At 41.4% G+C, this 17935-nt stretch overlaps 1 protein-coding gene across 1 annotated transcript in view; it reads left to right on the top strand.

Annotated features, from left to right (window-relative positions):
• The window catches only part of suclg2 (succinate-CoA ligase GDP-forming subunit beta), a 93468-nt gene that overhangs the window by 28717 nt on the left and 46816 nt on the right, over positions 1-17935 (top strand). Inside the window, exons 3-5 of the mRNA XM_063911801.1 lie at positions 13533-13632; positions 14618-14708; positions 16427-16579. Of these exons, the coding sequence (XP_063767871.1) occupies positions 13533-13632; positions 14618-14708; positions 16427-16579 (344 nt within the window). The remainder of the gene's footprint in view (positions 1-13532; positions 13633-14617; positions 14709-16426; positions 16580-17935) is intronic.

Here is a 17935-nt window from a genome sequence, read left to right as displayed (position 1 = left end):
TGGAGTTTTTCTTCCCTGATGGCACGGGCATGTTCCAAGATGACAATGCCAGGATCCATTGGGCTCAAATTGTGAAAGAGTGGTTCAGGGAGCATGAGACATCACTTTCACACATGGATTGGCCACCACAGAGTCCAGACCTGAACCCAATTGAAAATCATTGGGATGTGCTGGAGAAGACTTTGCGCAGTGGTCTGATTCTCCCGTCATCAATACAAGATCTTAGGGAAAAATTAATGCAAGACAGAAATAAATGTTGTGACGTTGCAGAAGTTTGTGGAAACGATGCCACAGCGAATGCGTGCCGTAATCAAAGCTGAAGGCGGTCCAACGAATATTAGTGTGACCATTTTTTTGGCCAGGCAATGTATTTCAGGTGCCAGTTTTTTTGTTTTATTTATAGAGGTACAACGTACTTTGCTCCTTAGCAGAAAGTAGGGAAAGTACTAGTAAATCTCTCTCTGGCGGTATCAATAATTGATATTTGAAATGTGACGCTGTTATTGCATGCTAGATTGAAATTTCCGCAGCACTTCTATTTCCGTGCTTACTATAATTTCACCTTAAAGAGGTCGGAATGATTATGCTACAACTGTTTGCTTAAGTAACCCAACACCAAATCAAATAAATATTAAGTTCAAGCACATTTTGTTAGCACATTTCACTCAGGGCTTCATCAGGCTCATAAAACAACCATGAGTAAGACAATACTTGGATAAAAGAGAAGGCCTCACTCGTATAACAAGTAAGAACAAGAAGAGAACAACAGCAAGAAGGTAATACTGGTGGGAAATGGAGCAGAAACTATTTCTAAATTGCAAGTGTTTGGCTTAAACTTAATGAACTCAAAATGGAAGGACCCTGTAAATGAAGTATATGGAATAGACGAACAATCATGAGAATTAGAAATTAAGTTCATATATTTGAGTATAGATGGGAAAAATGGGTGAGGTATAGAGCATGTACTGTAAAAAAAAACAATATATCCCTTAACTATTTCCTATAAATCATCAGTTTTTCTCTGCTTTTGATTCGTGGATTGTTATTTAGTGTATTACACTTTTAACTGTATTTCCTTTTTTTGCCCTGTAGCCGTATCTTTTCTGGAAATGCAAAACTTCTAGATACTATTCAAATATTTTATGTGCAAGTGGTTATCTTCTTTAGCAGATTTCCTTCTGCATAACTTTAATATGTAATCGATATGGCTTCAGAGAATGCAAGACTGAATTACCTTTCTTTCTGAGTACACCCGTTTGACACACAGATACACTATACACTATCTGCAGGTTTTTCACAAGAACCTTGTTGTTATCTAGCAGTTTTGACATATCAAAGCAAGTCCGGTAATGAATATAGATTTCTTCTTTGCTTTTTCCTAGCACATATGCACGGCCATGCACATGCACACAAATAAACACATACCTGTGCCCCCTCTACAGCCAAAGAGAATGTGATTATGCAGTCCGCTTTGTGTGTCGCCACCCGCTTGACAGATGCATCTGTTGCGCAAATCTTGATGGATTTTCAGTCTGAATTTTAAATCAAAACCACATATTCCCTCCCTTTTCCTTGCTGCGAGAGCCCTTCATGTCTGTCATGCCTCCTGCCTCCCCCCCAGCAATCACTCATTGACAAAGCGGCGATGGAAGAAAACATTGCTTCAGATTCTTATCTTCACCACATGTTGAGCCCGTGTGATGAATGGGAGCAACATATACATGTGTATGTGTATGCCTCTTTGGAACGTGTTGTCTTTTGTTACCTTTGTCATTCTACTGGCTTTGCTTTGACAAATTATGTTGCTATAAAATGTTCTGTGTCTTTCTATTTGTTTTCTCTCCGTCTAAAATGACCTCAACTTCCCTCACTCTGCATTTACCTCAGTCTACCTCTTCTCAAATTTGAGCTTAGCACAACTTCACTGCTAGATGACGATCAACAGAGGTGGGAAGGATTTTAATTTATTTCACTCTGCTATGAATATTCAGTGTAAACAGACCAATTTTTATGCATGGCTGTCAAATCTCATGTGTGCTTATTAGAGGGATAGTTATTTTGATATGTTGGCTTACTGAATCACCGCGAGCTACCTCGACATACGCAAACCCATTGAGGAGACAGGTGTGTGTGTGTGTGTTTTACAGGCAGGGTTATGTTTGTGTTTTTTGAGAGCAAAAGAAACAGGATCTACAGGATCAACCAATCTGATGAATTTAAAGTGTGCATGCTCCAAAGCACCCTGAATGTATTTGGCTGGCACTCAAAATGTCGTTGGCCGAGGTCCACACTAGTCCCTACAACAAAAACATGAAACATTTTCTTGGCTATGCGATATATGTTAGTTTATGTTTTCCAAAAAGGTAAGAGGCTCTCTCTTCTGGTTACTGAGGATCTTCAAGAGCCCTTAAAATCAAGTAAATGAGGCTGACACTGTGCTCCATATGATGTGTAAATAAAAGTAGCTCAAGGCTAAGGACACTGTTGTTCTGTGTTTCTTAAAGTGATTTCACTCTGCTCATTTAGTTGTCTGCTCTCTGTGGCAGCTTAGACCCCCTCTATGCCTCTGGCCTGTGATCTGCAAATTGAGACGGATCTCATCGTAAACATGGAGCTAGCATCTTTTCCACACAACGCTGGCTCAAAGTGCATTGTTTGATGTGTAGTGTCAGCCTTCTCAGGGAGACCAAAGATTGTTGGTTAAGTTTCAGATTCAAGGCAATATTGATCAGTGCCCTATTATTTCTTCCAATCTGTGGTTGCTTTTAATGTTGTCCAGTGATGAAATCTGAGTTTCAATGTGTGTGTGTTATACGATCAGTACAATCTTCTATAGGATCCTTAAATTATACATTTTTCAGTGAGAAGGTTCATTGTGAACCTTATCTGCTGAAAGCAAAGAGTATGAAGACATCGAGCAGCCCAACCTGCAGTAAACCACACAAAGTTGATGCATGTACCAATAGACCAAGGGTTCAGTGAGATCATTTGATCTTTCCCTTCATCCACTCGTCAGTGGTATGAGTTTCCCATTGTGCACTGGCGTGTAAAGGAGACTCCCTCTGCTGGATGGCCTCCCCGAAACAGCAAGTGTTTTTCCCCATCACTAACTGTAGAGAGACATGGGATATCCCAGACAAAGAGCCAAGGGCAAAATGAAGGAGCCAATGTTGTAGAGGGCCGGGCAGCTGTATCCACAGCAGCAACTGGGAGAACAGACGGGAAGTTTCCTGCCATAAAACCTTGCTATTTGTAATGCAAGTTTTTCAATGTACATTTCTGGAAAAGCTTTAATAAATTTGAAGCATCAGAAATGTCCTTTTTTTGCTGTTAGCAAATATGAAGTCAGTTGCATTGGTTGAAGTAGGAGCTATGAAATACTTACACTACATCTTCATGTGTGAATAAACTACGGGTATTTCTTTAATACAACACTGGGATATTATCATTTTACATAACAGTATTGGTCTTAAAAAGCAGTTAATTGTTGTTTATAGGCAGCAGAAAATCAGCATCATGCATCCAAAGCTTTCCTCTATTTGTAAAGTTTTCAGTTCTCAGTAGAAGTGATACATTAGAAGGGTTTATTAGTAAGGGTGTTAAATCAAGTTGCATGAGATTCAGCACAAAGCCCTCGCTGTGCCTCCACATTTGTTTTGCTTGGTGACATGGATGGTTCTGCTTTCGCTGGCAGGTTGCGAAGAAGCATTTACACCTCCGACTGGGTCTGGTGTTGGTTTATGAGATCATCTAGGGAGTACCATATGCTTCTACACCAACCCAACACGCTGTCTAGCCTGTACCATCTGTCATAGAAACGCTCCTCCCACACATTGGCATCGCCACACGCCGCTCTGAGGACTTCCTTATTCATGCGTGACGATTGCATCTCAACCAAGTCCTCCCTAATACTTTCCTCTATCCCAACCAAATTAGCCTTTATGCCGGTGGAGACGCTGTGCTGTGCTTTATTATTAATTTACGTGTGCTTTTGGTAAATGTTCTGTGACCATAAAGAGGGTTTGAAAGGACTTTGACCATCGGTATGGAAATTGGGAGTTCCCAACTGTTTGTTGGGTTTTTTTATAAACATGTGCTGTAATGATGGGTTAGGGTTGTCCCTTTTCATTTAAAACTGTACTTCCAATAATAATGAATACATGGAAAGGCATTTCCATAGCTTATTTTAGGCTTAGGACATTCTGGATATACACTGTGTTCCATTCAATATTAAAGACGAGGCCTGTTTTCATTCATCCATTGTGAGATTGCATTAGCGCTTCGAACATTTGTTGCACAGCTTATTGGGCCAAAGTGAGAAAATAATATACTTCTAAAATGGAAAGAGACTGAACAAAATTCCTCCAGAATACATGTATAGAAAACCCACATGGAGACACCAAACCTTAAGGAACTTTTCAAAATGCGATATTTGGAGATTTTTTTGACAAATGCAATTGTTAATAAAACTGCAAAGAATTCCCCTTGTTTTATATATACCTAGGAAAGCTCTACATCTGAATGCCCTGGGTCAGGAGTTTTGAGCTCTAAAGTTTCATGAGGCTGTGATTCTTATCCTAGATATCCAATAAAAAAAAATAGTTTTACTCTCAATGAAATGGCTACTTTGGGGCCTGAAATAATCCCACATTTATGACGTTGTGCTCAATAGATTCACAAGTCTAAGCTTTACACACATACTCAACACATGCAATTCAAGGACTGTTTAGGGGGACACTAATGCAGAAAACATCTGATATGAAATGCTTCTAAACATGTGGTTGTTTTCAATCTTTGTATAACATGTGCGGTCTAGAAGGACTTCACAAATCAAAGATATCTGGAAGCTCTATTGTGGGTGTTGAGTACTGATATGTTACTGTGGCACATTCATGCTTCAGTTCCTCTTTAATGTAATTTTGTCTCAACACTTGCTCGGTGATGGGGCCATTATCTGGATAATACTGGCCCTAAAATGCATGTTTTATTAAGGCTATTTCATCCTTCATTGAGCAGTGAATTTGTAAGAAACATTGCAGTGATATGTTTTCTTCCTATTGCTTTCTCTCTCCGTGTCTTCTCTTTCTATTCACTCTAACTCAGTTCCACTTATTAGCTACCTGGATTTGTTTGTACAACTGTGTTGTATAAGACCTAGGTCCTCTGTCATCACATTCTATTATGCTCAGCTCTGTGTATGCTATACCAATCCATCCAATGACTTTGTATATGTTTGGACAAACCCATCATTTGAATTATGTGCTGGGGGAAACAGTAAGTCACAGTTGTGCCATATACCCTATGGACACATGCAAACCATTTTCTTTTCAACAAGGGACAGGCTAACATACCCTACTGTCAAACATGGTTAAAACATGAATCAGGGTCAGACCTATCTTCAGTGCACATCTCCTCCCTCCTCTTCCACAGTACCCGATGGAGACGCCTCGTGCACCTCAACACTTTGAGCGCCTTTTAAGACCACTTTCATCTTCCCCCTTCGGAAAATGAAGCAGAGTCTCTGAAAAGCGCTGACAGTAGCAGTTAGAGTGGAGTAGAGTTTGCTCAACCAAGGGCTGTGTACTGTGCAATAAGACAACCCTCTTAGATCTATGTGTGTTGCTTGTGTATGAACACCAGCTGGAACCCATGTCCTCTTGTCCGTTGGTGGTGTGGACGGAAGCCGCTGAGGCAGCTGCTCAATCCTTTGATCTTACAATGGGTTCTTGAACTTCAAAAGTATATACAACCTCAGTCTTTTGCTGTGTTGCACTTGAAATGTTGCCATCTTCACGCCTCTTGGCATTTCCATCAGTGATAATTTATAATTGCGCAATCTGCTGTTCCCAATATAAACACGGATGTAGCTCGACAATGACAGCAACGATAATAAGGAGAAACATGGTCTGTGTGATGATGTGCTTTTCAAATGGGTGAACTCATGAGTGTTTGAGGGGAGGTAAACGGAGCACACAAACCCCAATGGACTATATGTTTTGGAGTTGTAAAACTATGTAAGACAAGAGGAGATGGCCAGCTCTTCTTTTAAAAGGTAAGCTGCAACAGTGCCAGTCAAAGTAGGATGAAAGTACAAGTTAGAAACAAACTTGGAAAGCTCTCTGGAGAGTGAGTGAACATCTTAAGTCCGAAACACTTGTCAAACAGTGCATCATTTGATGCTGCTATAAATCCTCAACAGTAAAGTGCTGCACGTGTAGCTCGTAGCATCGTGAATGAGTTATTCATAGCCCTATCCATTATAAGCCAAACAAAAAGTCATCTACCTAGGTCCACATGTACTGTTTGCTCTGATAATGTCAACTTCAGTGAAGATAATACTTTTAGTCTATTAGCAAGATGTGTAACAGGGGTTTGGTTTTGATTTGGTCAATGTCTTTAGCCTTTAGCTTCTACTCACACCAAGTTGTGACATTTGTTCGCTTTGTGTTCAACCGCTTTGTACAAATGTAAATGTGCAGTTTGCAAAGGACCAGAGTAACATAATCATAGAACGATGGATTGTTAAAATTAACGGTCCCTTATTCATTTGAGTGGAATATTTGGCGAGTGTTCCCCTTATATACACTTATAGTCTGTGCACGCTATATTAAAATAATTTTACAAATGTGCAACCATTAACCACGCTGCCGCTGTTTACGTGGCCAGAGTATGAAATCAATATTATGTTAATAACCTCTACCTAACTGTGTCGAGGACCATTTACATAGCTATTAACTGGTAATGTCAAATCAAAACAACATTGCTCTTTCTTCTGCATTTTACCCATACATTGTGACCTTTCTCTTGTACTTTCAGCCCTCGCGTCTCTTATCTGTTATCCGCTCTCCGCATGCACTCACACATCTTTTGTCTTTCATTCTCCCTTTGCTTTAGTCTGTTGTTCCTCTCTTGTAGTAATTGCCTCACCCCACCAGTAAAATAAACGTAGCACTATGGCAGTACCTCAGTGTCCTCGTTTGCCACTTACATCACATGGTAGAGGAACTCAAATGAGCTGCAGGTTCCTCTGCCTCGCCACCTCACTCCCTGCGGGGTTTCGGCTGATGGACAGAAGAGCCCTTGTCCCTTCAGAGAACTGACCTGTCACACAAAAAGACAGATGTTAGTCTGCAGTTTTCCCGTCTCAATACCCTGCCAAGATAACACACACCTGCATGCACTTACACTTTGAGAATATGCACTTAGCACATATAATACACAATACTCAAACAGACACACAATTTCCTGGCCATTTCTCCAAGGACCTGTTGCCATCCCACTTATCAGCTTGTTCTGAGGTCTCTCGTTCGTAGGGAAAAAGCCATGCTTCTGAAATTGTCTTAACAGCTGTAAATAGGCTTTGCTGGGTAAAGCGTGCTGTCTCTCAAAGAGCTGATTTCTGTAAGCAGCTTAGTGTGTCCACCTCCTCCATTACGCATCCTAACCTATTCATACTGTGGGTGAGACGTGGAATTATATCTCACACATCAACTCTATCGTATTATAACGATAATTATGTGCCAGTAAAAGTGAACATGTAGGCAATTGTTTGTTGTCGGGGGCACGTTGAAGAAAGGCAGGCTTCTTTTAGTCATTTTTGGTATTATTAAGAGTTGGTCCGAAAACATGGATTCTACTAGTGGTGTAAAATGCACTGTGGTAGAAAACCTCGATCCATTAGACAAGCTTCATTACTTTGCGGTGCAAATGGCATTGCAAGTAGTGCTCTTGTCCACCAGTGCATTACAGCAGCTGTTGGCAGCTTTTGGAATAGTTTGATCTGCTATTGTTCATGCTGAACTGATGAAACTGTGGCATGAGTAATGAGAAGTGAGCAGACTCTTGGTTACTCACTTACTTTTTTATGGAGATTTTCCATTGTCTGCAAACCCTGAGTTTTTCTCGTGAACTCTCATGATGTGAGCAAATGAGTTCGAACAGGCTTCGTTGTCAAACAAAATCATTCTCCCCGACTGATATCCCCATGGTCATTTAGCACCCATCGTTCCACAACACCATTATCGCTACTGTCACCCCTCAGGTTGCATGGCAGTAAAAAAATAAACAGTGAGCCGGGGATTTGAACTGCACCTCTCTGTCGCTGAGAGGAGATCGGGGTCGTCTCAGGATGTCATTAGAATTGCTGTCTCTGTCTGAGAGCCAGGGTGGACTTGTCCTCTAATGAGGACTCGGCCGTCATGCAAGCATTGACGGAGGGAGGTGTCACACAGAGGTGCCACTGTCGGTCCGGGACGCTTTTATTTTCCTCCATTGAGATGGCATCATTAGAGGCAGTGACGGACACAGGGACGATGGGCTTAACCAGACAAGACCGTGAGATGGTAATGATATATTTAGTTGTGGCAAACAAAGAGGTTAGACTATTATCTTTTTGTGTCTAAATCTAAGTTTTTCCTTGTTATACAAGTCAGAATCTTACAAACAGGCCGGAAGCAAGTTGGCTTTTTAGAGCGTGGTTAGGATTTATCGATGTTTGTTGACTTTTCAACCTCAACTGAACAGGCAAAGGTATTTAGCTTTAAAAAAAATCCATGGCCATTATATGTCAAAGCAGATGAAAAGTGAAGGTTTCCTTTTGGTTAACCTACCATCAGTGCATGAATGGAGAGCCAATTTCTGTCTGACATTTTCACAGTCAGGCAGAATTGGAAAAGTGTATGAAAAGCTTAACCGGTCAAAGACAACGGCGGTATTACCGTTGTGGTTAAAGGAAATCCTCACAATTATTATTAAACATCTTCCAGTTACGAACACTGCCAGTGCCAGTGTATTATTAAATGTCAGCACTGGTTCGGCTATAACACTCAACAATATACAGAATAAAGGTTTGGCCTAATTTGGTCCTTACACTTGAAGGAAGCAAATGTTTAGTTTTCTATTTCTGCAATTAGTGAAGCTAATAGGATATTTGCCTTGTTTTTATGTCATTAATAACCCACATTGCCTTTGGAAATTGTCCCTATAGAAAGACATGAGTTCATTGTTCCCAATATCAGTGAGCCATGGTTGTGACTAAGAAATAAACCCTGTGGCGAAGTGAGTCAACAGCTAGAGCTCCTCCAATAGCTTCTTGCAGTTATCAATATGCAGTTGACAACATAATTGAAGTTATTTAAAGATGTGCCATGTGCCACGAGATGGAAGCAAATGGAAGCACAGATTGTTGTTCTTTCTACTTATAGAGCTGGAATAGCACTGAATTATGAATTATACTTGAGCTGCTTGAAACCAAATTCCAAAAATACTGAGATAAGAATACTCATCTTCAATAACTGTTTCAATGTTCTTGGAGATCTCAGATATTAGTATTTTAAGACAGCAATCAACCCTCTCTTTTATCATAACCAGGAGTACTGTCCTGATGCACAGATGCTGAAGGTAGAGATACATTTCATGTTTTTTGTTTTCCTTTTAGAGTTAATGGCATTGATCCATAGGCCACATGCTCTTTGTGTTTGATGTGGCTTCCTTGCTTTTGTTGGTTTTCTCCTCCTTTCCCAGGAGTTTGATTAGTCGTCTCCATTTAGCCGCCACATTACTTTCATTACAGCACGTGCACGCTGGGGAGGGCTGTTCTATCTCCATGCAGATGGTAACCATATCTTACTTTCTCTGGATTGGCTCACAGCCTACATCTGTCCCTTACCAGCCAGCATCCCCCTCATGGCACAGCCCTCGAAGGCTTAATTAAAAACCCAGACCAAAGCTACCTCTGACGCTGGCCACCCAGGGCTACATGGAAAGGGAGGTGGGAAAGAATAGGCCTTTCAAAAGTGCACAGGAAAGAAAAGAGGGCGAAAGAGACACTGATTGGGGAAGTAACATTGTCTTTGCCAGCTGCTGTCACTGGCAAGCAGACTGGGAGTTGATTTGCACTCATTACTGGGAAATGAGTAGAGCCGGAGGATGATGACCACATTACTCTGATCGCGTGCAATGTGATTGGAGATGTTGTGCAATGTTAATCTCCTCCCTCTGTGTCCCCCAGATATAGAAACTAAATGGAGATGAAAATCTTGCTCCACATCTTCACAGAGGGCTGTGTATGATACAAATGGAAGCGGAGAAGTGATTATGCAACCATGGTCTCCTTCCCCTCAAGATAAGGGATTTTATCCAAGCATTAATATAATAACCAATCCCTTTCAGCACAAGGTTTTTCTAAATACTGTGGCAGCAACGCATCAGCAAATCTTTTTTTTTGTCACGTATTTAGTGCACATCATGGATATTCAAAGAGAACCTGATTTATCGTTGGTGGCAGGGCCCGCTCATGGAAGGGAAATGTGCAAAATGGCATTTAAAGCCAAGATGGCCTGACTCAAGAACAAAAATACCTGCATCTTCTGCCGAACAACCGCATCCATTAGGCCCATAGAGCATGAACACTTTCATTATTCTTAAGCCCCGCCTCCAATATGCTCAGTCACAGCAGTGTCAGTCAAATGGATGGATTAGGAACATATTTGGTAATTTGGCTTTTAGTGTATTTTTAGAACTTTTAGGACCTAGTGATTTAACTAAGAGCCATTCAAGTCCTCACACTGGAGAGTTGGTTTACTTAAATGCTGATTTACAAACGTGTCTTTCCCAATGAAAGTCAATGGGGGAAAAGTCATGTTGGGCCCAATGGCATCATGTGACTGACACAGAAGTTATAGGTTCACCGTTTGACCACTACTGAAATTCGCCTCTACGCCTGTAGCTCGGCTTGGTGCACAGACACTCACAGTAGTGACCTTTAAGGAAGGACAAAATGTACTATATTAATAATGAGATTTCATTAGAGACCTCCCAGTTTACAGATTTAATATTGCATTTTTTCACTGTATAAACAACCTACAGCTCTGACTCTCCAACAGTCCTTGCTGGTGTCTTTACTAATTAACTCCAGACACGTGCCCTTCGTTCCCCTTGCTCATCGCATTGTCTGGGTTGAGTATAAAGGCACGACTTGTGTGTGATTTTACATACTACTGCTCTTTTTCCATCTACTCCCCATTTTGCTTTGCACTCATTAGGGACCAACCTTTGTCTGGATGTTACAGGCCTGTCATACTACCAGATAATGGCCGCCCTGCTCTTTACCATGCACCTTGTTCACTCTGATCTTTGAGGACATCATTATCCTCTCCATGTGATCCAACAGAGTGCTGTTTTAATGTTATCCAGACATTTTGGTATGATTCCACTGTACATCTTTGTTTCTGTGAGAGTGATGTGCTTGTTGTTTCATCATACAGCCTTTGATATGCAGTGTAAATGCAGACCTAGAAATCTTGTGTTTTTCGAACATTTCCTCTTATTATCAGCACATTGCTCTTTCAGTGCCCATTCATAATTGCTGATTTTGCTACAGTATCTTGTTGTGTGCCGCATAATAAGCAGGTTTGCTATCAATTACTAGTGCAGCAGGAAGGAACACCTGCCTCGTTCTCACTCCATTACGTTCTCCAGCACATAACATTTCTTTTTAGTATATTTAATATTGTATTTAAAACCACATCTAGCTGTTTCTTTCTTTTTAAAGGACCCATCGGTGTGTCTACCTTTTTCCACACCTCAAACAATGCAATCTCACTATTGGGTTACATCTTTGTTCTTCCACTTGTTCCTTTTTTTTTTAATTTTGAAAGCAAAAGTCATTTCCTCTGTGCCGTCCCTCTCCGTTGCACATGCCCACAGGACACACTATTTCATCTTGCTTTGAACTCTTTTTAATTTTGCGCAGTAGCAGTTTTTTATTAACATATTTATTCATTTATGACTCCTCTCAGAGCCCTTTGCATATGAGCACACCTTTATTCTCTCATTCTCTCTCTTTCCCTTTCACCCCTCTCGGCTCTCCACGGAGAACGGGCCTCACTAATGCAGTGTTAGTTTAATCCCTGCCACCCTGTCGGAGGCTATTTTCTCTGGCTCCTTTTTTCTTACTACCACAGCAGTGAACAGGGCCAGTGTTTTCTGTCTCTCTTCTCTCAACAGCTCCGGCCCAGACGTTCTTAACCCTGTTCACAGAAGGTCTTTTTTTCAAGGGAAGAAGAGCTTTTCTGCAGTGCTCAAGGTCAAGGTGTCTTTCTAGCCACTGCACAGCGGATCATCCCCTTCCACTCTCCCTGACACCTATTTCCCACCCTGATGGCAGCCACCTGTCAATGGCTGAACTCCCCCGCCTTGATAATAATAACCTAGCCAGAGAGCAACTTTCATCAAGTGTCCTCTCTCCATTTGAATAGAGGCAGATTCTGGACAGGATTCTGAAGAGGCAGCTCCTCCTGATTTATGGGGGTTCTGGCAAGGTGGCTATGACCGCAAAGGGGAAGCAGGGGGGTTATAATTGGAGCAAGGTCACGTGAAAGTTGACAAACAGTTGTGCAGTTGCTTATTTCCCTAGCACTGCGATTGAACCCGGAAAGGAAAAGAACCAATAAAACAGTTGAAGTGTATATTGTATGTGGATGGTGTTCTTAACCATAAAAGCAGAACAGTTCTACAGGTGGCAATGTGGGTCCATTCACAGTTTTGGGTCTAGATGGAAATATCTCTACAGACATAAATGGATTACCGTGACATTTAGAAAAGAAAAGGATGCAACCTACTGACTGTGGTGTGATAAGTAAACTATCTCTATAAATAACTCGGGTCAGATTTTTCACTTATCCATTGAAATATCTCTATATCCACTAATGTGACTGGATAGAAAGTTCACTGACACTCTTATATCTCCATGAGGATCACATTCAGGGTTTTGAGTTAATAATCTGGATCATTTCAAAATGGATTACCGTGAAATTTGGTCCAGGCATTCATCCTCTGTAATTTTTCTCCAGCGCCATTGTCATTTAACTTGACAAATCCATGAAATACTTCCTGCAAAACAAACAAAAATCCTAGTATCCTTAGCTGTGCTCTACTTCTGTTGTGTTAATTGCTAATGAGCAAATGTTAGCATGCTTGCACTATAAAATAAACGTAAACATGTATTGTATATACCTGCTTGGCATAAGAGTTTTATCATTTTGAATTTGTGCGTTTAAGCATTGCCTTTAAAGACAAAATAAGGGGGACGTTATGGACCAAACAAACGTGTTTATCTATCGTGTATTACAGCACATTTTCAGAAAATGTACTGGATATTGAGATACTCTACTGAATTTGTGCCTTATTCCAATTCTCACAAAGTCTCTGGCATATCTGTGAAAATACATTTTTTGAATGTCCATTCGGAGAGGAGTACGGTAATTCCTGTGCTTCTTTGTAAACAATACTGCTCCGGTTATTTTCCTTGTGGGTTGGTGCTGATCTCTGGAGTGTAATCTTTCTCTCCCTCCCTCCTGACATAATCCCTTATTTTTTCACCTTCCACACTCACCCCTCTCTTCTCCTCTCCCCCTGCCTCCCTCAATCAGATAGATAGATAAGATGCAGGCTCAAGGGGGCATTAAAGGTGCTGAGCCTATTTCTTAAGTGCTCTGTCTCTCTCTCTCTGTCTCTCTCTCCCCGTCTTTCAGATGCCAAGGAGATCGTTTTGAAAGCTCAAATCCTGGCCGGTGGCAGAGGCAAGGGTGTGTTCGACAGTGGTCTTAAAGGTGGAGTGCACTTAACGAAGGAGTAAGTATACCCCTATCTATATCACACTGTGAGATCCTGAAGGAAGATGGATTCATATTATTTCTCCCACGACAGCGGCTTTTAGAGTGAGGAGGCTCAAAGCGCTCTCTGAAGACGCTCCCCAGACACAAAGACACAGTCAAGATTACTTGTGCTCCGAGTAAACAGTGTTTCTTTCTTCCATAGCTGCGTTTTCGAGCAACTACCCTCCATTAAATGTTGAGAAGGGGATTTTAAGGTTGACGGAAGCGTTTTGCACCTCCATACAGAGTTTTTTTTCTCCCTTGTTGATTTGGTTCTGTGCAGCTGCTGAGTTTATTCAGTTTCAGCTTGGAGTTAAAGTACAAGTGTGATGAGTGTGTGTATCATGAGCATTTTTCAAAAGTTGAAAGAGTTTTTCCTTACTCAGGCACTGCTGTTCCCTCTGCCAAAGTCCCATACACTAAAACAGTGCAATCTTTTTTTTAAGTAAAGGTAGCTGCCAGCTACGGCCCGCCTTAAAGGCCAAAAAAAAGTGATTTATAACAATCGTCCCAGATATGTATCATCTTCACCCTACTTTAGGGTTCAGAATGGCCGGAATCTTTTTTCAAAGTCAGGTATGCTGATGTTTATCGTCCCCAGACAGTGATAAGAGAGCACAGTTCACCTTCCTCTCATCTATCAGAGGATGAGTACAACCCCGGCTCAACAAAACCAGAGCAGGTTCACAGAAGCTGCTCTGGCAGGCAGGCTTTTAAACAGAGAGTACACATTGAGGTTCATTCATAGTGATGTGTAGATATAGCAAAGTGTATCCAAAAACTGTGCTTTGTCACAACACGTTACATAAAGTGCTGAGGCTCTTCAAATAACATCCGGAGAGGTGAAGAAATACTTATTCCTCTTTCAGTTCACCTGCTCCTCTCAACTTTCATCTTGTAAATGTTTTCTTTGCAGTGTTTCTTAGGATTAAAATTAAGAGGGTTCGACTTTTCTCTTTCAGCCCTGCTGTGGTTGGTGAACTGGCCAATCAGATGCTGGGTTTTAACCTGACTACCAAGCAGACGCCCAAAGATGGAGTGAAAGTGAAAACGGTGAGCCTCTGCCCAGACTGAAGGAATGAAAGATAGACTCTGGTTTTTTTTCGCCTGACCTCATTTCAAGGCTTTTTGAGTCCAGTAATGCAGTTCTATAAAATTAATGACTGTGAAGGCAGTCTGTTTTTTTTTCAATATTTTCTCACTAGGTTTTAATAGTAGCCCTCTGCTGTTGTTTACTGTGTGTTTGCGCTGGCTGGTGTTATGCCTCATTGCATAAATTGAACTGGGCCCACTGTGAATTTAAAGTGTTTGGTAAACAACTGTTTCTATGTGCCACTAACAAGCAGGAATATAGTTTTCTCCGCTCGCATGCTGCATGCTGTACCTCCTCAAAACAGACGTTTCCAGGTGATGAAACCTTCTCAGTCTTTCGTTCGCTTCATTGTCTCTCCTCATTTCTCTTTCCCCCCTGCTTTCCCCCATTCTGCTCCCACTCCTGCTGCAGATTTTAGGTGGAATCAAATAAGTTTCACTCGTCAATTTTATAGAAAGCAGCTGCTGTCTTCACAAAGCTTAGAAATAACTCCATTTGTGCGAGTCTTTGGGAAAGATACTCAAACAGCAACCGGGCGAAAGGTAAATTGGAAGTGAGGGAGAAGAGGTGATGACCTCCAAGGGGCTATCTAAATTGTCCTACTGAGAAAATCCTCTTTTGGCTCTGAAATCACACCTGGCAAGAGCAGCAGCTGAGTGACCTGAAGGGTCGAGTACAGTAACAGTCACAACCCAGTCTGTCAGTTGACGGCCAGAGCTTAGCCGTCAGCCTGCCAATGGAGCTCGCGTCAACCCTTCAACCCGTACAGCTCTACGGAGCAGAGAGCACCACAGGGAGGGAGGACAGCAACTCAGCATCTACATGGATTTGCTGTCGTGGCACTGATAGAGGGATGAGGAGATAAGGGAAGATGAGGCAGAGGCTGTAATAGATGGATTTGGAAGAAGACTGAAGGAGGCTAAAACAAGTTTAAGTGAAAAGGAAAAATGGTGGGAATAAAAATACCTTTTCAGTGTGAGTGAAAAATCAAGGCTACAAGCAGGCCGACGAGGGAAGGGAGTGTTTGAGTGACTGGAGAAGACAACATTTGGACAAGTAGATAGGGGCGCAGTCTGCGAACATGCAGTGTGGAGAAGGCTATCCATCCTCATTTGCTGGGTGATTGGGTGGAAGCAGAACAGAAGGGCTGGGCATGTTCAAACAAACACTTCATCCGAAAACCTACAGCCCATTAACCACCACACAACTCCTTTCCCTTTTTTTCTTCAAAATGAGCCTCCTGCTTGCTGCGTTTTTCGGCTTATCTGCCGACTCTCAGCCGCTCTTTCCTCTCTATTTGCTTCCCGTTCTCTCCTTCACAGATTTTCTTTTAGAGCATAGATTCTGCCAATCTGCTTTTTGCATTGGCTATTGTGTTCGATGTAGTGTCGGATATTGTGAACATTTAAGAATGTACATTCCACCCCAACAAACACCAATGTTGTTGCCATTAGGGCCACAGGACATACCTTTGTTTGTGATCGTTTTTGTATATTCAACAGGGACAGTGCAACTTTAATAGACATTTCTGTTAATACGCCAGTCAGCAGGTATTTTTCATCAGTAATCTTTGCACAGATGTTGCTAAGTCGCCCCGATTTAAAAAAAAACAAAACATGAAGAACCAAAGCCACATTCCTTCATCACCCCCTCTTCTTCCTGCTGTGGCCATATCCAGGTGATGGTTGCTGAGGCCCTTGACATTACCAGGGAGACGTACTTTGCCATCCTGATGGACCGCGCCTGTAATGGCCCTGTCATGGTAGGCAGCCCCCAGGGTGGTATGGATATCGAGGAGGTAGCTGAAAAGACCCCAGAACTCATCTTTAAGGTAAATGAGTTGCATCTCAAGCCCATCACTACAATATCAAACAGGAAGAATATTTAAATAAAATGTAACAGCCGTAAAACACGTTCTTTTTAAATTGGATTGCAATTGAATTTCACTTATTCTCTTATGATGCAAAACAATGTATATTAAGCAACCAGTCACGCCAACATTATTTACTCTGTAATCTGAGTTTTTCAATCTGAATTTTATTGTCATATTATATTTTCCCTGTACTACGTACTATTTTATTAGCCTGTACTTTAATCGTGTTTTATAATGGTTTGTGTGATAGAAAATAATGCAATGTTTTTACTGTTTGTTGATTGTTCTGTACCTGCTTAAGGACTGCAGATGGAAATGAGGTATCAGCTCAAATCTGGCATCAATCATCTCTTCTCTTTTCTGAGATTAATGTATTTGTATGCAAGGTCCTTGTTTTAAATATAAAGGAAAAAACCAAGTAAGAGTGACTGGTATCGCCCCCTTTTCAAAAGCTGTGTCTTTATTAAAGGAACTCCTAAAAAAATATAATTGAAAAATGTATCTCGTCAGGCGCAGTCGAACTCCTAAAAAAGGTGCGAACCCTTTACTATTTTTCTTTAATCAATAAAAGCATTTGGCTTGAAAACTTGCCAATTTAAGAAGCCCATTGGGCCACATGTGGAAACTGAGCTCAGCTTGCATTTCATACCAATCCAATTAAATGTATAGTCCTGCCTGCGTGTGCACTGCAGCAGCTGAACATGATGCTCACATACAACACTGAAGCTTAACATGACAAACTCACAGCTTTCTTTTTATGTTGCACTGAAGTAGACACCATTTACAGAACTTAATCCACTCTAGTCACTTGGCTACTTGACAACAGGTCCTTTTCAGTGTTAACGGATGCACAATTTAAGCATTACAGCTGGCGTTCGCCTCCATTTTCTATTTCTATATATCCTCCTTGCTATTGTGTGCAGATGTTGGAGCAGATTATAAAGATTCAGCTGAGATTTATGTCATTCATTATTTTCCGCAGCAGGTTTTATATGTGCACAACACGGCTGTTGTGCTGCTATAGAGCACATTTCACGCTTTAAACATCTCATTCAAATCTATATGGTCCAGAACTACTCTATACAGCATTGTATTTTTACTAGCAAATGAGAGCCACGGTTTGATACCCCCCCCCCCCTCCCCGCCTTAAATCCCTCATCCATTTTTATACCTCAGGAGGACTCAATAAATGAACTTCTCTTTCTGAAAGTCAAAGATTCGAGAGTCTGATGATCATAAATCCATCGCTTGTGCCCCGAGTCACCTTTTCTCTGCATCTGACAGCTTGCCACTAGCTGCCTAATTATGATGTCG

This window comes from Eleginops maclovinus, chromosome 20 (genome assembly GCF_036324505.1).
Source record: "Eleginops maclovinus isolate JMC-PN-2008 ecotype Puerto Natales chromosome 20, JC_Emac_rtc_rv5, whole genome shotgun sequence".
Classification (NCBI taxonomy): domain Eukaryota; kingdom Metazoa; phylum Chordata; class Actinopteri; order Perciformes; family Eleginopidae; genus Eleginops; species Eleginops maclovinus.
The sequence above is the reverse complement of the archived record's forward strand: the minus strand, read 5'-3'. Positions and strand labels throughout refer to the sequence as shown.